The sequence below is a fragment of the Helicoverpa zea genome, chromosome 21, assembly GCF_022581195.2.
Source record: "Helicoverpa zea isolate HzStark_Cry1AcR chromosome 21, ilHelZeax1.1, whole genome shotgun sequence".
NCBI lineage: Eukaryota > Metazoa > Arthropoda > Insecta > Lepidoptera > Noctuidae > Helicoverpa > Helicoverpa zea.
In genome coordinates this window covers 10,421,279-10,444,524 of record NC_061472.1, presented here as the reverse complement: position 1 = coordinate 10,444,524, position 23,246 = coordinate 10,421,279, and the positions used below count along the sequence as shown (strand labels likewise).

Sequence of the window (23,246 nt, the reverse complement as noted above, 5' to 3'; positions counted from 1 at the left end):
TGTACAATTCATTGATAAAACGGTTTGACCTCGAAACAGCTGTACCTATAACGGATTCCGCCATTTTCCATAGTGAAGCGATTTTCCTCGGTTGACATAGGTAACAAATTAGTTTTTAATGCATTAATTGGCTATTAGTGCTGCATTATTCATAAACAAGCCATGTGCTTGAACTTTGATTAGTTGAAGAAAACTTGCACTTGGGGTATAGAGGGAATTATAGTTTTTGAAAAATATAAAAATCAAATATAAGCCTGTCAATCTGTATCCACTGAAGAGGTTCAGTAAAAGCTAATATATGCTACCACTGCTATTTCTCCACCACCCAAAGGTAGACGTAGACTGGTAGAAAACGCCTAATGCGTTAAGTCCGCCCTTGTACAGAATGTGGAGAAGTAAGTATTAAATATCAGAAATAAAGGACTGTGAAAATATTAATATCTTCAAAACCAAACTAAGAAAATATGTAAGCACGATATGAAAATAATAATAATTAATATTTTACTTGAGAAAGAAAATTATCATATTTAGATTACATTACAGTCACTAGCACAGAGAAAAAAAAAATACTGTTATTAGAATGTACAGACTATTAGAAGGTCAATAATTGTTGATATTTTATATAAATTTCTAATTGTTATAAATTGTTATTTAGCCTAAGTATTATGTAATTAAAAATGAATTTAAATTATAATGAATCATAATATCATAAAATTAAAAGCATGCGCCTGAGGTAAATGAAATAATGTTATGAAATGTAATTATCTATTTCTTATTGTAAATGAACTGTAAAGTTTTTATAAGAAATAAATTTCTTTAAACCGAAATAAATAAATAAATATATTCAAACGCGGAAAAGAACACAAACAGCCTTAAACAAAGTTCAAAATTAATTTAGGCCCAAGTTCACTAATAACATAAAATGTCCTTAAAAGTTTAAAACAACTGCTTACATTAAAAATCGAAAATTCATAGTAAACAATTCTTTTCAGAAAAGTGACGTTTATATTTTTGGTGAACTTGAGTCCTACTTAAATCGATCTGAAAATAAACTTCTTTCTTTAAAACCCAAAAAAAAATCTTCCCATTAGGAATGAATCTGAGCGAGTTTCCCACTATACTGCACTCGTAATAACCTTGCAAAACTGCATAATCATTGACCATGTTCATCTCTAAAGTGCTTAGTAAGCGTTGTATAAGTTAAGCTAGCAAAAAAATGGCTCCTGTCGCGATTTTCGTGATCTGTGGCAATTTAGGCAAGTCAGCTAGATTCATTCATAATAAGACTGAATTGTATTAAAGTTTAGATTATAAGCAGGTTCTTTTAAAATGAATAGATAAATCACTAATCTCAGAAACTGGTCAATAGGGACTTAAAAACAGAATTCTATTCTTATTTTGCCTTTTAATTACTTATTTATTTTATGGTATGCACAGATGATTAAGGGCTGATTTTTCAATCATCAGTTAACTTCTATCTGAGGAATAATTATGGCGGTTTGACATATTTTCTATACAAAAGCTGTCAAAACGTCAAACATATTCCTCTGATAAAAGTTATCTGGAGATTGAAAAATCTGCCCTAAGTGACATCTTTCACAGATAGACTTCAAATAAGAAAAAATCAAGTTGCAATTACTTTGATATTTTATGCTGACTACGTTTCAAACAGAAATCTTCCATTATTAACATACACATACAGGACCTCTTATGAAGAAGATTGCAGTCCAGATCAACTATCTTTATTAGTTAATCAACGTAAGGTCGTAATGCTAATTAAACCACGACAAAAGGATGTCATAACATTCAAACAAGTTTAAAAGTTATCGCAACTAATTTATTCTGGTTATCAAAGTAAGATTATGAGAAAATAACAATACAAAAAAAAACTTCTTTAGTTCAATACACGTGTCATATGCATCATACGTCAATCATTTCCCGCGTAAAACCGCGCTCCATATAGACTATAAAGTATGTTGAGATTGTTTATGATAATTATTTACTACGATATTATCGTGCATCGTGCTTATTAGGGTTATCAATGCCACTATAAAAATAGTAACAGATGAATACTAAATATTATTGATAAGCTTTATTGCAAGAACTTTATAATTTAATAACTACCGATAAAACGCTCAGGGGACCATATTCTAATATTCATGGCATAAACAAATTACTTTCTCTAATATTTTTGCATATATTTTATATACCAAAAGAGGCGTAAAAAAAGTTATAGTTTCCTATAACAACGCTCTACTCTTACTTTATTTTCAATTAAGACGTACAATTTTTGCATTACCTACCTATATTATTTTATAAAAAAATATCACATTCCCCCATTTTTTTTTTAAATAAACACATTAATTATCCTCCTCCGTCAACCACTTTTCTACAATTTTTTTTTTTGAGATTCTCCTTTTACTTGTAACAATCTTATGAGAATAACAGCTGTAAGTATCATGTTTTGTTTGTCTATTGTCCAGTATCGTTGATTGCGGTATTTGACATCAATATACATAGTGCGCAGTTGTCGTATGTATCTAGACAGACCTATTACAATGATTGCGTAACCCTTCTAAGGTTGTCACCAAACATTATAAATATTCTGCGTCATTAAATACATTGGTTGTTGTAAACAGCTGTTTTCAACGTGAATTTTAGATTCCATAGACTAACAGAAGTAAACAAATACTCTTCAGAAAACTACAGACTGGACATTTGAAAATGGAACAACAGTAATGGCTGTTTAGCATTCGATTTTAATTTTTCGTTGTTCGTGTAATTTCAAAACGTCTGTATTCTTTCAATATTCAACTGTCATGGCGGACGCCGCGATTTTTTGACGGTATCATGTTTCAATTAATTAACCCTATGTTACATATTTTGATCCTTATGGTTAAAACTAGTAAATACCTATAGCACTAAGAAAGAAAAATTTGAATTAGTAATAATTAGATTAGATTAGAATTTAGTCTTAAGTTATTTTCTAGCTGCCGATACGATGCAAGATAAGAAACTACAGTACTTAGGTACTTCTACAGACATGCCAATTCTTATGATTAGAACCATTTATCAATATATTATTTATTATTATTATTTATTACGAGCGTTTGATATCAGGGTCAATATTAATGAGACAAATAAGATAAACATATGATAACACGGGCTGAACTGTCGATTTGGTGAACAATAAAATTATTTATTTAATGTCAGTTTGATGCGTTCGTCAATAAGATTCTTGTTTCGCTTCTGAAGATGATTCTCGAACGATACTGACACTGAAAGATCTAGAACTTTCGAGTTTGTGAACAATTTGTGAAAGTTAATGTACTACCTAATTAATCGGAGATAAATATAAGCAGGACAACAGATAAATAACACATTTGTAATGAGAAAAAGATTTCCTAAATAATATTTTGTTTGATTTGTTTGTATTAGTTACAGATTTAAAAAAAACAAACTAAGTAGTCTTTTTAACAAGTTTTTCTTGACTTTATACTCTGCCAGCCCTAATTTAGCGCTATATAGGTACCAACACACGTGTCGCGTAAGTACCGTCTATTTAAATGACATTGTAAATACAAAGAGTATGCTTATGTATTTCAAGTCCAAGTCTATTATAGCGCAAAAAATGGCCCATCTATGTATATAATGTTTTATCAGTATTTCCTATTTAGTTTGAAACAATATAGGAATTTAAAACTGACGATAAATCGCATTCATTCGTTGATGCAAAGGTTAACGAAAACCTTTATTTATTCGTAAAACTATTAAATGATTCATATCAGTTCGATCTTGTCCGGTAAAGATTATTTATTTGAAACATAACAAGTACTACGATTACTAACTACTACACTAACAAAAACTTTAAGTTTAATGCATTTTGGAGACAAACTTTCAATATTTTCAGTAAAATTAATAACAGCTGATAAAATAAACTCTTTTACGCATCCAACTAGTCAATGAAAATCTGTTTAACATATTCATTCATGGCTGCATTATCAATTCATGAACCCAGTGACCGCAAAACGCGATTTAGAGGGCACGAAAAACTATTACAATCAAAATTACCATAAACTAATAAATTGAAAACCAACCTTGCTAAGTAAATCCATTTCAGTTACAAAAAAAGTTCCTTTATGTTAAAAAAAAAACACTAAACCACAAACGTTCGTAATTCAAAAGATTTGAGCGGGAGACGAGTGCGCGTTCAGTGTAGAACGCAATGGCCGACTACAGACCGCCATGATTGTTACAAATAATATATAAGTAGTTGATAACTTATCATTGTAAATGCGTCTGAATAGCTATTAACTCAGATGATTTTAGTATAAAGTAGTAGCTTCTGCATATCACCCATGCTGGAGATTATTGCCACTTCAGACTATGTCCTTAACGTAAAAAATTGGGTTCGGTCAATAAGCTTCTAGGATTTATGGCTAACGTTCCTTAAATTAATAAAACTGTGACAAGGGTGAGTATACTAAATACAAGTAGGTATATATCATCTAAAAAGATCGTACTTTGGATTATCTCAAATTATTGCGATCAGTTTATGTAATTACATACGTGAAGATAATTATCAGAACATCCATCTAGACATGATAACAATCTTTGTGTAAAGACAAGATAGATAGATAGACCTATTTATTTTAGGTTTTGTATTCCAAGTCGGTTTAAAGATTAATATTACTTCACACAAATAAAGCCCACCGAAACCATACTTACTTCTGTGAATAAGAAAAAAACCGGCCAAGTGCGAGTCGGACTCGCGCATGAAGGGTTCCGTACCGATTTATAAAACTGACAAAAAAGCACGTTTGTTGTATAGGAGCCCCCCAAAATATTTGTTTAATTCTAGTTTTCAGTATTTGTTGTTATAGCGGCAACAGTAATACATCAACTGTGAAAAGGACATTGCCACCCGTTGGGCCCCTTATTTGTGATAGAGTGTCAAGAATATTTTATTATTAAAAATCAAGTCCTAATTTTATAAAACTAACTATTTTTTTTCAGAATTTCTTGTACCCTAGCATTGAAAAACATAATTAATATTTATTTTATTGAATCTAAGCTAGTTCCGCCATTAAAACTTAACGTGAATGTTGCCAGGTAGACGACAGACTATCTCATTTAAATGAACGAGGTGATCGATTGAAAATATCGATATAATATATAGCATTTTTCTCTTATATCAAAATGTACAAGTATATATATTAAGTATGCACTCGTAAATAGTAAACAAGAAAAGAAGAAAGAAAAACTGTTTATAACTGTTGCACAAACAATAAAATATCAACACTAACAAAAGTCACCACTGAACTATATCTATAAAACGGTTACACCTAACACCATACATGGAATACAACAATAACACAATAATTAGTAAATGATATTATTTATAACAAATCGATTTAGAAAATCGATTAACAAAATATTTAACATGGTAACATCTACTCGGAACGCGAGTCTATCTGTCAAATCAATACGTCATTCAAATTGTTTTCGTGCCGGTTGTTATGCGTAGAGTTGAATTTATTCCTCCGTATTTGCTTCTGATAGTTACAATTTGCGTAAAAACTGTCGAGCTAATCGTTTTCGTGCCTCCAGTGGTTTTTTTTTAGATATTGGACTCTTTTCTTAATGATAAGTGAGCACATTGACTCGTGAGCATTGGACTCTTGTTTTTAGTGATATTGTTGTTTTACTCCGGAAAAATGTCTGCACCTGGTAGAAGTCGAGTAAACTACTCTTTGTCTCGCCAGTGTGTTAATTTCTCTTTACGTATAGGGCCTAATCTTCGTAGACGTTAAATTGAAGAAATAGATGAACCAATGCTTATCCTTCTAAACACCTACATTGGTAAGTTTGTTTTATTATGTTTGTGGATTTCACACGTCTCTAAACTACCTTACATTTTATTTTGTCATTTTTTCCAGATATCTTCTGATGATATCCTGTGTGTTTTGTATTATTACAAAACCAGACAGCATCTAACTCAAATCTGTCACTTGTATCCCCTGCTCGTGGACACCTAAACATATGCTACGCATGTGGCTTGTCAACAGCAAGTCGCAGAACTCATAGAGTCAGTCAAGATAGTTCCTCAAAGGAATGTTATACTAAGATGGACACCAGTACATCACGTAAGTGTTTATTCTTATTTATTTAAACTTAATGTATGAATGCATATGTATGTGTGTGTTGAACTAATTAAATATTAATGAATATCAAGTATCTAAATATAATATTTTTGTTATTAGGTGTTGCATTTGGAACGAGTTTGTGTTCCTTGTTGGGCGGCTGCATCAAGACAAGTCCGGAGGCAACCCGTTGCTGGCAGTAGCCAACACACTGTGGAGTCTGCACCGGAGACTGGTATCATGGATGGAAACATAATTACAGATATGATGATTCCTGTACCACCACCACTGCCACCGCTTTAATGATATAAGCGCTCCAGCACAATTTCTAGACAACATATTCCTTGAAGAATAAATGTCTATTATTTTAATTGGTTGTGTTTTTTCTTATTAAACATCTGTATAGCATTTACTATATTTTAAACTCCTTTATAATTAAGCCCTTTCTAAAATAAACTACAACTAATCATAGATGGCACAGCAATCTTACTAAGTAGCAGGGCAGTGATTTTACTATGTCGCTTGCAGGAGATGCTGTCATATATGTCATACATACTCGTATATACTAGGTACCTACCAGTTTGCCAACAATCTTGGGGTCGGCTTTTAGTCTAACCGATGCAGCTGAATACAGTATTGCTCAAAGAGTGATTGCCCATCTGACCTCCATACCCGATACACTGGGTTATAACATGTTACCTCCTGGTAAGTGGTTGTCACACTTGCTGGATTCTAGCTACTCATAACAAGTATAAATAATGCACCCAGAATCAGCAGTTTAAATGTAAGTACTAGCAGCCACCCAGCTGAAGTTTGTAATGGATGGTCACCCAAGTGCAATCTGACCAAGTAGCTTAACTTAAGATATCTCCTTGTGGTTGTTGTAACGTAGCCACATGCTCCTCCAACCAATTTAGCCCTAAGTATATTTATTTCTACTGGTGCCAGCAAAACCTACTTCCGCTGACTGCAAGATAAACAGTTTAACATATTATTTAGCAAGAAAAGATGATATCTGATGTTTTTATTTCATTTGGGAATCAATATTAATACTAAAAATATTTTATTGTTTTAACGCAAATTGTTTTTGAAAAAATATTGTCTAATAACCTCAATTCTTCATCAGAAAAAAATCAATAATTCTCGGAAACTAGGGTAAAAAATTATAAATTGTTTTCAGGGTCTGAAAAGGTAATTGTCGTTCTTCAAAATAAAGTTAAAACCACCATGGCACGCAATTTTTTTCTGGGGGCCCAAATCTCCTAACAAAACGGGCATTCTCCTTTCAGCTCTAACTATTACGATTCATGAGATACAGCATGGTGACAGACGGACGGACAGAGGAGCGAGAACAATAGGGTCCCGTTTTACCCTTTGGGTACGGAACCCTAAAAACAACAAAAAAATTAAAGGTCCTTCCTAATTTCCAGCTTGCATGAAACGGAACGATAAATTAATTCGACTCTATTGGCGTCCCTCTGAAATAGTTCCCAATTGAATAAGTGCAGTGCAATCAAATGTCCATTTGGACCACGATTCTGCATGAGTTATGAGTCTCTTAGATAAATGCATGGGTGTCCATTCATTTGCGTTACCTTTCAGGACTCTCTAATCATTACTTAAACAGGATGACTCGCCTCTCAACTTTTCTCGTGAGTAGGTACGGGAATAGTCACAATCAATAATATCGCAATGGAAAAATAATAGCCTTATCGTATTAGCCTGTATGAATAGGTATAATTAAGTTTATCTCGTAGGCACCTGATGCAAAGCGACAAATTTTTGGATAAGCATCGATGTACCTAAGTAGGTGTGTCACAATGATAAATTGTGTTATTTCCATATTTTTTACGTCATTCTGGGAGGCGTGGCATGGGAGTGAAATGGCATTTTATTGTGCCTTTCCTAGATAGGTCTACCACAAGTTTTTAAATTATTTAATTTGCAATGTCGCCTTGCCTTTCGGACTTGCTTTTCATCCCGCGGAAAAAAATTCTAAGTCCCAGGTTTAAAACGCGTGTTTGGACAAAGTTAAAAGTTCAATTACATCTCCTAGGATGAAGAAAATGGTAGGTACGCCTTGAAAACACGGATTCATTTACAATTTGTTGCCTTCCTGAAGACTGACGATAGTTAAAAAAGGACTGTTGCAAGTAGCGACAGCTATTTATAAACATGACATTATTCACACACGTACACGACATTATAGACTATCAGATCCTAATTGATGATGATAACAATCATGAAGTCTTGTTCTTACTTGAACATAAGGACAAAATTAATTTGCTGTCTCAACAGTGACTTGACGAAAACCGCACCGTGACGCTACCGTAATAAGCACATACTGACACAAACAAGATTGTATCAGCCGATTGCCGTATCATTGCATCATTTATGAAACGCCCACTTTAGGTACAACCTTTGATGTATGACTAGAATATGGATAAAGATCTTTGCAGTAATCATCCTGATTATAGCCTGCTCGGTTACTGATGTGGGGCGTGTGCAGATTTTTTAAAGAAAATGGCTGTTAAATAAAGATAGACCGAAGAAAAGACGAACAGATTGTCTGAAAGATGCAGCGGACTACAATATCCGTTTTTTTCGATTAGAAATAATGTAAATGATGAAGATTTACTTACTAGAGAGAGATAGAATTTAACTCCATACGAGTAATGCCCAAATTCTTGACTCTAGTAAGTCTTGAAATTCGCCGTTATTGAGTAAAGGCAGTAAATGTTAGTATTATTCGTGAGTATAATCTATAATATAAAAATGAATCGCAAAATGTGTTGGTAAGCGCATAACTCAACAACGCCTGGACCAATTTGGCTAATTCTTTTTTTGTTGTGTTTGTTATTGTCAGGAGAAGGTTCTTATGAAAAAAAAATAGGGTAAAGTAGAGAAGTCAGTTGACGGGAGCGAAGCCGCGGGCAAAAGCTAGTAGGTAATATAAATGATATGTAAGTAAGTAGGGTAAATACGCCAAATGTCGGCCCCCTTAGCGATTTTCTGATTGCGGTTCGCTATAGCACCGTCAGTTTCCAATGAAAGATAGTTTCTGATGCGGTTTTGGATAGTTTGATTAATCTATGTCATGTTTATAGGCATAAGATTGATATTTCTCCGAAAAGAAAAAAGTAATAAGGCTTAGATGCGTCGAGAACAGAAAAACCCTAAAGTCGGCCATTCACGGCCCAAGGTCGGTTGCGTTTTTTCCAAATGTCGGCCAGGTATAGGCTGTTTTAAATTAAGGCAGTGACAAATATTATTAACATGATTTATTTTAGCAGAATTATAATATAATACTAAGTATACATTTGTAATTGTATTTGTTTAATTTATAGTAAAATATTTTTTTTGTTTCCCCTAAACAAAAAAAGTCGTATTCACGACCAACCATTTATATTTTTTAAGCTAATAAGAACGGTTTAATAGATAGCAAGTATCAAACTATAAAGCTACCATAAACATGCCTACAATACTGTCAACTCCTACATTTAAACTTAACTCCTATACGATATAATGAATTATAATAAATAAATTATTTCATTTTGAGAAAATGAAAAAATATAAAAGTATTTTTTCATCAGCCTGTATAGTGGCGCTTGAGTTCGAGGCTGGTCGACATTACGATTATTTACGATTCTAATGTCGGCCCCTATTTCTTGTACCTTATTTCTCGAGATTCAACTAATATCACCCCGGCCGTTATTTGGCTATTAAACGCAAAATAGATCTATTTGCCTATAAGCTTTGCAAATTCTCTTGTTAAACCAACGGAATTAGTACAATAGGAATTTATAAAATAGACTGCATTTGCTTTAAGTCGGCCACGGCCGAGACTCCGGTTTTAAGTCAAAACTGTTGTCCTAATGGCGGCCTCCTATTTTTCCTTGAAAAATATACGCAAAACGCTGAAAAAACTATCTTAAAATATAGTAAAAATAACCCATTAGTGACAATCAAGCTTAAAACAAAAATAAATAAATGTTTTATCGTTCTAATATCAATCCCCAAAATGTGAGTATTCACTTCGAGTAAGCTACTTTACGTGCGAATTTGATGTTTCAACGGCGCAATCGCTACTGACGCTCAGTATGAGAAGAGTAAGTGACAGAATCGGATAGTAACGATTTGTACGTATAGAGTATAAACCAAGGTTGCAATTCGAGGAGCAAAACTAACACTTAATTACCTTTTGAATGAATGCAAGCTGAAAATGTACAGACGGCCGAAGTTTGGGGGGAGGCCGACATTTGGCGTATTTACCCTACCTATTGGTGAATATTTTCGTCGTGATTATTAAAGGACAATGAGCGATTCCGGTCCAAATGTCCACCACGAACGAGACCTATATGGCTAGATAGACCGTTGAATATGGAACATTTTTTGTTATGAAAGTAAAAAAATATATAATGCCAGAAAAAAGTTATAGCAAAATCAAATAAAACATTTTTTCAATTTCTTTTTTTCAATTATTTTTCGTGATGTTCGATTTTCGTACTTTCTGTAACTTCTGAAGAAATAGAATTGTTCATTATTAGAGAGAAGATACCACCAGTTACATCGAACTTTCTTAGATCCAGGAACCGCTGAGTATATCCAAGCACTTCTGGCGCCTCAATTGGTTAGTGATTCGTACATCCATCGGACAAAAAATATGGGCTGTTTATATGCAAATGTGTCTTAGTTTTAGACTCATCTTAGTTTTAGATAAAGTGCGTAAATGGAAGTAAAATAAAATAAAAAATGATAATGATAACATACAAAAACTACCGAAAATTAAGAATACATTTTTGGCTATAACTTTTTTTTGGCATTGTTTTTTTTTTTACTTTCTTCGTAAAAGTTACTCTAAATTAAGTGGACTATTTAATTATATAGGTCTCGTTCGTGGTGGACATTTGGACCAAACTTCATACATTCTTGCCCAATCTCCTTTCCATGGTAATCTGGCTCACAAACTAGCCATAAGACTATGTTTATTTCAGTAGTTAATGTCATAAACCTGCACATAAAACGCATTTACAACTCTAGATATTTGTGCAAATACGATCTATGGCTTAAAAGTACAGTCGGCGTCAAAAGTTGCTGAATAAATCATTTTTTTCAGAAGTGACTAACAACTGCCATAATTTGTTAACAACTTAAAAAAAGACAAAAAAATAACATCAAAAATAGACGAATACTCGAGCTGAAAATGTTTATTTGTACTTAGGGTAGTAACCAACACAACATCGGTAATTTCTATTAGTTTTCTTGACACTGTACAGAGTTAGATTAAAAAAACAATAAATTACCAAGGCTCGTTAAGAATAGCTCGTAACCGACGTGATATCGTTAACTTTTTATTACACCCTCTAAACAGATCCGATTAATCGTTTTTTTTTTGCCTAAATTTTAAGAACTTCACCTATTTTTTTCAAAATTGTTGCGATGTTTGATACTTGTTGATTTACCGGCAATATTCGATGTGTTTGAAAGATCTGACTAGATATAGAAACATTAATATTTCTAATTACCTATTTAATAATTTTGCATATATATTAGATATAGGTATATAAAAAGAGACTACATTTATTTCTTCATATATTTCTTTCTGATTACGGACTGTAGTTGTATGCCGTTAATAAGCTCTTCTGCGCACTGGTCTACTACACTTCACAAAAGTCGATTTTGAAGTGATAGAGTAAAAATGTTTTTGTTTGTAAAGGCTCCGAAGCGGATCCGATTTTTTTTTTAACTTTTGGAGAGCTAGACACTTCCTACGCATAGGCTATATTTCATCCCGATATGGGCAGCAGTTCCCACAGCACGCGGTTGAAATCGCTGAAAAACGGCTAGCTATTAAAAAAATAAGAAATTCGTCATTGAAGATGAAACTGCAGTATTTAGTGGAATATTGTCTCATCATCTTTGATAATAAATTAATTAATCAAAAATATTTTTAGTCATCACAGATATTTAGTTTTTTAAGCCCTCAAATATGTAATCTTTAAAGTACCTTCAGTTTTTCACCAATTTTTAATTTAAGTAATTTTAACATTTAGTTCATGCAAATTAAGTTGGATTATATTCATGCAAACCGGTTAGGTACGCAACTCAACAATTTTTAACATTCAACATATGGATTGTTTTTTTACCAAATCATGAAAGTAGAACTAAAAATGTAAACTAATGTTAGTTAAGCACCACCAAAATGAAGCTTTCAAAATGAAACATGCTAAGTTAGTAATGTCTAAGATAACAATTTACCACAATGATGGTAATCAATAGTTAAAAAAGTACAAAAATAAAGACAATAAATGGAACCATTCTTCAACCATATTCCTTATTCAAAAATAAAGAGAAACAAGAATGTCTACATCCCAACACTATATTATCCACATAGATCTAAGGCTAGATACACATAGATGGTTATACACTTGTACATAGAAAAGGTGAGTGCCAAGAAAGCTTACCGCTGGCCTCAGCCGGTTGTCATCAGCCTGAAATATCCAATTTGTTAAAAAAAATAAGCATAAACAAGTGAATTTAGTACAGTTATTGCAAAGAAGTGTAAGCAGAGACACTACATAGAATTACATAGAAATCATTGCAATCACACAAACAACACATTAAATTGATAAAATAGTGTCTTCTTGAATTTCTGCAATCTTGTAGTCACTAAGAGTAACATACCTATTTATTTGACAGTCAATTCTAATTGTATTGATTTATTTTGTAGTGAACACGTATACAACGAGAATTCTAATTAATTTACTTTGCATATACAATTACCAGCGATAACCCTTTTCTCGGTGACTATAGACATGTTAAAAATTAAATCTATTTCAATTGCTAAGACAATTGTTTTTCATTTTAGATGAATCATAATAACTCAAGTTACAACAAACATAATTTTCTGTATTATATATATTTATAGTTATATAGTTGTAATAAGTTTAAAAGTATATTGTCATCTTATTGTTCAGAAAATTCACAGAAACAGAAAATATATTGAATTTTGTGCAAGCGATACCTCAATGATAAAGCATATTTATAGCCATTATCTCTGCTCAAGGCTGAGGCCTCTCAAAGGTAATCAAAACATAATATTCTAGTTTCTTGCATAAATTGTATATGTGGGTAAAATAACAAGATGAAGTAAATTGATCTAAATTGCATTTAAAACGTCTAATTATCACTAGGATGCTGATAACCATCCCAAATTCAAAAGTTTCAGGTTCTGCGTTTTAAAAATAGGCGCCAAAACGTTTTACGTATTATTTTTCCTGTAAACGTCAATGTATCGAATTGCATACTAATAGCAGTGTACTGGACAATCAGCACGTGTGTAATTATTTTAAAAACTGCGTGATTATCATGACTACAGCATGTATTCAAGGTTTATTTCAAGCTTTGTGATTTTATGTGACCCATCGACGACCTCTAAGCCGCACCAAGGTCACGGAAGATAAATAAACGCGACTAACTAACCAACTAGCACTCGTGTCTTATCGGCCATAATTCACTTACATGAAAGATAAAAACTATTTATTACCTTCTTATCTCCGTCTCTGGAGTCAGACATTATTCCTTTATGTAATAATACGGCTATAATACGAGATATCACAACAAACCGAAACGCGGCGGTGTGTTTCTTTTATGTCACTTGTCAATTTTGACACAAATATTGGCAATCAGGTGATTGTCAAAAACGTTCTTATGTTCATCAGAGAAAACTTTTAAAATTAGTTATTATAGTAAATAACAAATTCTGATAAAGATATGAGTTATATGCATAGGTATTTGAAAGAATGAGGGAAGCAATAATTAAGTTAATAATGAACATTATAAATGCTCTTGTGTTTCCAATGTTTGCCAAGCATATGAACTCGCCTTTACTTTTCCTACTCATTCGATGCAAATTGCAAAGAGAAGTCAAGCATAAGCCAATAAACCTTGTTTGTTGCAGGAATGTTATATAGCCGATCCATGTGGCTAGTACAGACTATTCGCAAACAAACGTCATGAAACGCCTTTCTAAAATCTCTTAGCTATGTATCTACTATGGGCTTGTGTTAAAATGGTATTTAATTAAAAGGCACTTAGGCATTTTAGGAATTTCTTTCTACTTTCTGATTTTACCTAAAGCGAAGATATAATACAACTTTTACTAAGGTAGCGATTCTATAATTTCTACCTGGCAGACTTCCCCAAAAAAAAGGAAGTTCTCAATTCACATTTTTTAATGTTTTATTACAGTGAACTGTAGGACATGATTTATTCCTAGGGGAAAAAAACAAAAACACAAGTTGTCTATAACACATATAATTACATTTTTATATAAATTACCTTAAATAACTAACAATCAGTGCATATGTAGTAGCCACATCGCTTCTTCATCTAAACATTTCTTTGTAGCAAAAATACTGTCAATTTCAATATTGATTCTAAAACTTTTGTATAGGTAATATTTTTCTCTAATATTGAGCAATACTTTTTATTTTTTCTTAATTTAAAATAGGCCAATAGATTATGTGTATCGATATAGATTGTATTCCCATGATACCAAGACTTCCTTTCTGAACACTCCAAACAGAGACAAAACTATATTAAAATTAAAAAATAATATCATACCTATTGCAAAACAAAAAGTTTCGCAAAGTGGCTACAACATAAAATATTCACAATATCTAACATTTAATATACACTTATACAATCATAGTTAAACATTTCATAAATAATACTAAGATTATACATGATAGAGTTTTCTTTAGACAATAAACACATCATTAATAGATTTAATATATTTTTAAGGGCCGATTTTTATATCGCCTTATAGCTTATCTGAACATTATGTTTGAATTATTAAAGTTTCAAATATAAATTACCTGATGTTTGAAAAATCTGCTCTATGTAGAACAGTAATTTAAAACCAAGATAATATTATTTTTGGTGAAAAACAAGGTCAAACCAGCCGTGAATGAATTCCTCATATTTAAAAACATGTATGCATTATTATTGCAATTACATGGACTTGCCAGAGAGCTGATAAACAAGTGACATATAATATTGAACCTTATTACAACTGTTAAGAGTTTATAACCCCTTATTTTCATTATACACAAACCGCTTTGCAATTTTCAACCTTACAACCAGTAGATAAGGTTCAATATTGAATATCAACAGCATGTATAAGATTCAGTCTATGTGAAAAAGTGCAGTGCTGTGTAGAAAGATACTTAATTTCTTTGTGTAAACAGTCTAGGTATAGGCAATGTTAGCTTATTTTGCAAGTAATAAAATAGTAATTGTTAACCTACACCCCAAAACAGATGCTGGACTGACATTTGTGTATTTTTCAGTGTAAATTATTTTTCATTCTATTTAATTATTATATTGTGTGATATTATTTTGTAGCAGTGCATATAACGGTCAGTTCTTGTATTTGTATTTCTCATCCTTGTCTATGGGTGCAGCCTGACCGGTGTCACTGCTCCCACTCAGACCCTGATCTCAGTCTGCCGTCCACTGTAAAAAAAGAATAAAACAAACTAACAAATGGTATAACAAGGTTTTATGTAAATTATGTATTGGTGCAGACAGCTGTTAGACTACATAAATTTGCAATGAAATCAAAAACTATTGTTAAAAAATGTAATTAATATGTTCTATGAAGTGGAACCCTTACAAAACAATAGACAGTCTTAGTAAATATTATTTTTGATGCAAGCTTTTTACAAACAACCTTTCTTTCTAACAAAAAAAATATGATGGTAAATACCTTCAAAGCAGTTCCACCCTGTTTGGTCAGTTCCTGTTCCCTTTTCTCCATTTCCTCACTCCTCTTCTGAAGGCGGGATATTTTACTGGGGTCTTTCACTCCTCGGGAGGCCTCCTGAGCAGCGCGCCTCTCCGCCGCCTCTACTTGCTGACGACGTCTGGTCTCCTGGAAACAACAGACACCAGGATATTAGGCCACAATTGAGCTTGCGAGCATCTAGTGTGAGAAAAATGAAAAAGTGCAGGAAGAGGTATTACGAAATAATATGAAACATATGGATGCAAGACGAATACCGGTTTCAAATACCAAATGAACATAAAAACCCGCAGAATCTACATAATTCTCGTGACAAAAACCAGTTTTAACAGTAGGAAGTACAAGTTTTTCTTCGTATTTGAAATAATAACAAATGTTTTGAACTAATTAATTTTGGACTTATTAGGTATTTTTTCGAAGAACTATTCCAACTTACAGAGTCTGGAGTTATCACGTCCGACGCTGAAGGCTTACAGCAGGATGCGAATATCCCCATTTTGGTGAAAAGTTACGTTTTTGCTCAAAAATCATATAAACTACAATCTCACTTTCTTATCAATATCACACGTCCGTCACATTGACTGACAGATTCCAATGCGTTCGAAAACTACATAAAATTACGCGTTGTTATGACAAATCACACGTTTAAAAATCAATATCGTTCCATTTGGAATCTATTTATAAGAACTGGCTGAAGCGAAGCGACACCAGTTTTAGCAAAAAAGATAGGCTGCTTGTCATTTTTCCAGTCGCAGTCGAATTGATGTCATTCTGAATTAATTATTTTATTAATGCGAAATGTGATAATAGAAGCGATAACAACGAATAAATAATTATAAAGTCAAGTCACCATTCGCTGCACCATTCCATGTATATTAGCCATGACTAAACATCCACTGGTACTTGTAAGTGCTGATAAAACTATGTAAACAATGTCACAAGGTTTGAAAATACCACCTAAAACCAAATAACTGTATTTAGGCACAAATTATGTACTGAAACTTGTTTCAGTTATTGATCGGTTATAAATGACCAAGTAATTAAGTCCAAAGGAGTGTTGTAAAGGAGATGGCCAAAAAAACACCCAGAGTCGACAGAAACTTCATATGTACGATTGGATTCAGTATAATGTAAGGATTAAAAAAAGTATTTCATATCATCTAAAAACCATGGGGTTCTCTTTTTATAACGTTTTTTCGATCATGATTTTAGTTCACAGAAAAGTTTACTTTTACTGTTTCATGTTCATTAGAAGTTGAATGCAGACTCATGATTGGACCGTTTTGCATCGCTATATAAGTCATTTGTTACATTTGACAATGTCACATGGCGCGATTTTCAAAGACAATTTTTAAAAAGACGTTTTATAGCCAGTTGTGAAGTTTGCATATAACTGCGAAACCTCTCCAAGTATGTAAGGTCGGTGCTTTCGTGTTTGGAGTGGTTAAATATAATACCTTTTAATCACCAGGCAATCTCAGTAACTATGGGGATATTACTGTTGGCTAGTATAATCTTAGTGTACATAGATTTTTTTTTATGTTCCTTGATGTAAATGATCTTTAAAATCAATATAAATTCAACGACCTATTTTTGTGAAAATTTGATATAGCTCCTATACCCCATGGATTTCAGGCTGGAGTTTTTGGCACCATCAAAGGTCTATCATAATGAACCTATTGGTAAGCATTTCATTGCTGTCGATTCTGGGTTTTTTTACTATGAAAATTTGGCCATCTCCTTTCAAAACGGCTGTCTCGTGTTAATTTGTACAATTCTGTATACCATATCTCGATAAATATTGAAATTATTTCAAATTCCTACAAATTATTTTGTATTATAAAAGCACAACACTCAAAAAAGTTTAATCGATCGACTATGGTTCAAACTCGAGGAGTCGATCGATTGTGTCACATCCCTAACGCAAAGTACATTTTGCTCGGGGACTGTCGAAATTCGTGAAATAAATTGTAAATTACTTTTACAAAATGCTATCACGCATTGCTTTGCGTTCAGGTATGTGTAATTAATGGATAAATAAGCTGAAAGTTATTAAAAGTGTTAATAATGTTTAGTTTTTGTAACCTTAACCCTGGGTTACGGAGGTTTATGTAATCACTGATTTGACGGGTGTATCCGCGGTTGTGGAAATTATTTTCGGGAAAATTTGCCTTTTTACATCAATAATACATGTTGTAGATTAAAATTAAGTGTTTTCAGCCCTAGAAATACACTATTTTTCAGTGTCAAAGTAGTAGTATAACCTATAATATGGGTACTTACAGTGCACTGTGCAGCTGATAAAATATTCTACAGCTGATGGTTATCAATGAGGTTAAAAATATTAGCTAAATTAGTGTTAACTATCACCCTATTATGTTATGAACCCTCGTCAAACATGTGAATAAGAATCTTACAATCAAATATCAATTAGTTTTTTTGAAATTTAGTTTTTTTATTTGTGCAACTTTGCTCCTCAAATTATATCATATCTTGGTCAGTGGGTCTTCTTAGCTTACAATAATCAATGGTCAACATCATACATTCATGCATTTTAAAGTGGTTTTATATCTAGCTGTCATGTAGCAGTATTGTGAATTCAGAGGACCAATATATCATTACTGTACAAAAATCGAACTATCTAGTAATGAATTCGTTAATGAGTCACAACCTGTATAAACATTCTCCATGGTATTCCAAAAAAATAAATGATTTTCCATTATAATTTTTCAGCGGCCAGCCAGTCCACGGCACTCATCGCCGCCCGAGGCTCCGCATCAGCTGCCTCCGGCGTGCGTGATGAACAGAACTTCCCCAGGCCTGTGCGTGGAGAGCCCGGCAAAGTCAGGCTTGGCTTCCTCCCTGAAGAATGGTAAGATTCTAACTTTTATGCCAAGTTGCACCATGTAACTGAAACTGAAAAATTTTCGCTATAAATCGCCGATTTGGTTACTGTTATAGTTAAATGGTGCATCTCATTTTAATGTATCAAAACTATTGATAAAATTGTTTTGAATCATGGATGCAGATTGCTGAAGATCAAGCAAAGCAAAGCATAACTTAGGTGTAGCCTCCAGCAAATAAAAAAAGTTAAAACAATAAAAATATAATACACCTGTTATACACTTCATTGGGTGGCTCTGCACTATTGGAATTTAGCCTGTGGTTATAAATTGTAAGATATCAATCAAATCAAACTTCATCTTTGGTAAAAATAGAACTCTAAAAGTTCGACTATTTAAGATAATGTGCTTTCCCTGTACCCTAACATACAAACAAGATTTTCTAGCATACAAATCCACAATCTAATTTCTTCCAACCGTCCATTCCAGGTTCACTTTCTTCCACTCCAAGACTGGAGTGACTGGCCCCTACACGTTCGGTGTAGGTCTGGCCACCTACCTCTGCAGCAAGGAGATCTACGTCATGGAACACGAGTACTACACCGGTTTGTCTCTGCTTGTCATGGTGGTGGTCGCTGCCAAGAAGTTCGGACCTAGCCTAGCTGCCTGGCTGGATAAGGAAGTCGAAGTAGGTATTTCTTCTGAAGAAAATTGCAGTACATAAATACTTATGTATTCTAGAGATAAGTATGATTCCCGTTTCGTACTGTAGTTTGTAGAGAAAGAAAATTATTGTCCCATAATTTTTCTAAACATCCTACATGGTATTCAATATTTTAATTACCAATTACCAAGGCAGCAGTTTTGTGGCTTGCATATTGAAAGGCAACTATTCCGAATGGGGCACCACAATTAATCATTCTCTATCTATCTATCTACTATAATTTGAAATGACAATGGATTCTCAATTGGAAAAGGCTAAGCAGAGGAATGGCGCCAATTGGATTAGTCAGACAAGACAAGAGTCAAAAATAAACAAATACTACAATCTTCACAAAACTCAATGGTGATTCGCTACTAAATTCAGAGCACTACACGCATGCAGCCCAGACCCATTCTCTCACGCGCTGATACCTAAAATTACGAAGCTACGTATATACGCTTATTCCATGACGACAAAACCTTTGGCCAAAAACTATACCTTTATCTGTTTTATACAACTTTCAAACAAATCCTTTCTAGACCATTGAAAACGACTGGAACCAAGGCCGTACGGACACAATCAAGTCTCTGGAAGAGGCTGTGGAGAACGAGAAGACTGCTCAATGGCGCGCTCAGGGCCAGGAGCTGCTCATCCAAGCTAAGAAGGAGAATGTGCTGCTGCAGCTTGAAGCTGCTTACAGGGAGAGGCTCATGAACACTTACAATGAGGTAAGGTATTATCTATACTAATATTATAAAGCTGAAGAGTTTGTTTGTTTGTTTGAACGCGCTAATCTCAGGAACTACTGGTCCGATTTGAAAATTTCTTTCAGTGTTAGATAGCCCATTTATCGAGGAAGGCTATAGGCTACTTTTTGTCCCGGTACGGGAAGTAGTTCCCATGGTATGGGCACAGTATTGGTTTTCTAGTGCTTTCGCCGCGCGTTTTGAAAACCAAGAATACACTCGCAGCAAAATCTGCGCGCTTGTGTGTAGCAATATCTAGCCACTCACTCATATTTTTCTCAACTAAAATTGTATTGATGTAGTACCCTTTTGGCAACCACACAAGATCCAATTTTGGACCAAGCTATATCGAGAGATCCTTCACATACTAAAACCACCTCCAATAATTCCAGGTCAAGCGCCGCCTAGACTACCAGCTGGAGAAGTCCAACGTGGAACGTCGCCTCGCCCAGAAACAGATGGTCGACTGGATAGTGACCAACGTGACCAAGGCCATCACCCCCGACCAAGAGAAGCAGACCCTGGACCGCTGCATCGCCGACCTCGCTGCCTTGGCCGCCAGGAAGTGAACATCATGTAGAATATTTATGTATTTGTAATATAATGTGATTAAAGTAATAAATCATCGTTCGAGTTAGGTTGTGCTGTTTTATTTGCGAATTTTAAGTTTATGTATTTAATTATGTTGGGTAATAGTTGATCTATTGCCGTATTTCGTGCGGGTTTTGGTTTTAACATCATAGATGGATGAGAATATCTACTGATTAGTCAAAGTCAAAAAGGTTTTTTGAAAATAGGCTATATAGTTATAGTTTTTAGCACTTTTTCACGTCAAATAATACAAAAGGACAGCACCCCCAAAACGCCCCTCTTATTTATCGGTTATCATCTTTATGACTGAACCAATCCAGAAAGAAAGTAAAGATGAAACCGCCGGAAAACTGCTTGTTTTTAGAGTTCCGTACCCAGAGGGCAAAACTGGACCCTATTGTTTTCGCTCCTCTGTCCGTCCATTTGTCTGTCACCAGGCTGTACTATCTCATGAGCCGTGATAGAGTTTTTTTCACAGATGATGTATTTCTGTTGCTGCTATAACAACAAATACTGAAAACTAAAATAAATATTTCAGGGGGCTCTCATACAACAAACGTGTTTTCTTGGCTCATTTTAAATAATGGTGCGGAATCCTTCGTGCGCGAGTCCGACTCGTACTTGGCCTGTTTTTTTTTAATATTTTAAACTGTTATCACCTTGTAGAAGAATTACTTCTCCACCAGATCTAGGCACACACAGTATTCACAAACATATAATGTATGACACTTACTGTATATGGAAATAATTGAAATAAAACCAAGAACCATAAAATTCATATACAATTTATTTAATAATAGAGTAACTTAAAACTATTCCGATAAGTCCCGCTAATCTTATTTATTCTTCCCTGAGCGTTACAATCGCAGAGATATTACATATGGAAACATTGTCTCTATAAAATAATTTGGGTCAACATAAATTATTCTGGTCAAAAGTTTATTACTGTGTCGACATAAATCTTAATTGATATAATTATCTTAATTGAGATCTCTTTATTAGAAGGTGGAATACCAGATGAATATTCAGGTTTGCTCAGATAATAAGCATCATTCAATAAAAATAAATGCAAGCCGTGTCCATTACACAAATGTTACATTACATTATGTTCATTAGCTTATTAAAATTTGTCCAATTAAAGATCCCCAAAATGTAACTAAAAACTATGATGCTGATGGAGACAGAACTTGTGTTATTCCACTGGTATCCAATGACATTCTGCTGGATCCAGTGTGAGGAATATCATCTTCATCCAAGAGCTCTCTCATTCTCCTCTTATAAATCTCACTATCTGGATTATTTTCCTGATTCCTGCACCTGTCTAACTTCTTCTCAATAACCCTGACCTTCTCCCGAGCAGGGCTTTCAACCATCTTTACTAAAGACCTGATCTTTCTCACGGCTTCTATGAGAACAGCTAGTTTGTCTTGCCCAGCTTCCCTGAACAGCATGTCTGTTACGTAACTGTCAAGATTCTCTTGCTCCTTACTGGCTGCATGTAAAACTGCAGCCAAAGCAATCTGTGATGGGGCATAGAGTAGACAGGCGTCAGTCAAAAACACTTTTTCAAGAAACTCATCAATACCACTTCTGAGCCGCTCAGGGTTTGCTAGAGAACATCTTGTTTTTATGTCAATTAGGAAGCCTTCTACGGGACGGAAGGGATTGTGAATCGTCAAATGGTAGTTCAATTGCTGCATCAGTAATAATTCATTGTTTAGGATAATATCTGATGCCTTGTCTCTGTCTCCTTTTATATTAGCGACGAATTGGCCAATGGACACGTTAAATTCCTCGACCTTACATGCCAAATAGACGCAGGTTGCAAGAATTTCTTTCGGGTGGTAATCCATTGTGGAGTTGTACAGATAAAATCGTTTGAAATAGTGGAATGCAGTGCCAACGACTCCTTTTGGCATGGGCGGGCTAAAACGCTTGCAGAATTCCTTCAGATGCAGCTCATACTGTTTCAGAAGAAGTCTCTCCTCATCAGGAGATAAAAAGAAATTGTACCTCTGATATTCGTCAATATGAGTTCCATGTTTAGCAATATAGTTAAGGTTATGCTTATCTCTCAAAACGGCCAGTTCACCCTCGTCGCTAAAAGTCCAGAACTTTCTTTGAGAGCTCGTTGAAAACATTCTTGTAACTTTAACACTGCCTTGACTTTAATTAAATTAAATACAAAATAATAACAACAAGTCAATTCTCAAACGGCCCCTGTACATTCAATTTTGACAGCCTGCTATCAGTTTTGACTTTGACATTGACGCGGACAGGACGTAAGTATGCTATCGAAAAACTTTGCACTACATTGTTGAACTGCACTGTAATTAAAGTATAATCTATATAATAGGGAGAAAAGCAACAATTTAATTATATTCATAAAATGCTTATCTTAACCCAATCGTA

At 33.9% G+C, this 23,246-nt stretch overlaps 4 protein-coding genes and 2 long non-coding RNA genes across 9 annotated transcripts in view; 3 read left to right on the top strand and 3 right to left on the bottom strand.

Moving 5' to 3' along the window:
• The window catches only part of LOC124640660 (UTP--glucose-1-phosphate uridylyltransferase), a 29,239-nt gene extending 15,416 nt beyond the window's left edge, over nt 1-13,823 (bottom strand). Inside the window, exons 1-2 of one of the 3 annotated variants that reach the window (XM_047178526.1) lie at nt 13,690-13,807; nt 12,608-12,634 (exon numbers count right to left, since the gene is read on the bottom strand). In XM_047178526.1, coding sequence (XP_047034482.1) covers nt 12,608-12,634; nt 13,690-13,719 — 57 coding nt within the window. In that variant the 5' untranslated portion in view covers nt 13,720-13,807. Of the gene's footprint in view, nt 1-4,097; nt 4,255-12,607; nt 12,635-13,689 lie in introns of those variants that run through there. The other 2 variants (XM_047178529.1, XM_047178530.1) reach the window with 2 other exon arrangements.
• On the top strand, nt 4,913-6,514 carry LOC124640665. Of its 2 annotated transcripts, XR_006985577.1 has the most exons (3): nt 4,914-5,862; nt 5,940-6,146; nt 6,264-6,514. It is a non-coding gene; the product is annotated as an uncharacterized LOC124640665 (long non-coding RNA). The 2 variants fall into 2 exon arrangements; XR_006985576.1 differs by having other exon boundaries at nt 4,913-6,146.
• On the top strand, nt 8,565-14,252 carry LOC124640667. The gene is made up of 2 exons (XR_006985578.1): nt 8,565-8,881; nt 14,104-14,252. It is a non-coding gene; the product is annotated as an uncharacterized LOC124640667 (long non-coding RNA).
• A 191-nt stretch (nt 14,253-14,443) lies between these two features.
• On the bottom strand, nt 14,444-16,558 carry LOC124640664 (small VCP/p97-interacting protein). Its single transcript, XM_047178534.1, has 3 exons — nt 16,388-16,558; nt 15,916-16,080; nt 14,444-15,662 (listed from the first exon to the last, which is right to left on the bottom strand). The coding sequence occupies exons 1-3, from the start codon at nt 16,445-16,447 to the stop codon at nt 15,648-15,650; spliced, it is 240 nt and encodes a 79-aa protein (XP_047034490.1). The 5' UTR covers nt 16,448-16,558; the 3' UTR covers nt 14,444-15,647.
• A 1,255-nt stretch (nt 16,559-17,813) lies between these two features.
• Nucleotides 17,814-20,881, top strand: LOC124640662 (ATP synthase subunit b, mitochondrial). The gene is made up of 5 exons (XM_047178532.1): nt 17,814-17,967; nt 18,685-18,823; nt 19,284-19,482; nt 20,037-20,225; nt 20,636-20,881. The coding sequence occupies exons 1-5, from the start codon at nt 17,940-17,942 to the stop codon at nt 20,810-20,812; spliced, it is 732 nt and encodes a 243-aa protein (XP_047034488.1). The 5' UTR covers nt 17,814-17,939; the 3' UTR covers nt 20,813-20,881.
• Nucleotides 20,882-21,603: 722 nt separating this feature from the next.
• On the bottom strand, nt 21,604-23,189 carry LOC124640661 (cyclin-H). The gene has a single exon (XM_047178531.1). It carries the CDS (start codon nt 22,973-22,975, stop codon nt 21,998-22,000), a length of 978 nt encoding a protein of 325 aa, XP_047034487.1. The 5' UTR covers nt 22,976-23,189; the 3' UTR covers nt 21,604-21,997.
• Nucleotides 23,190-23,246: the final 57 nt, after the last annotated feature.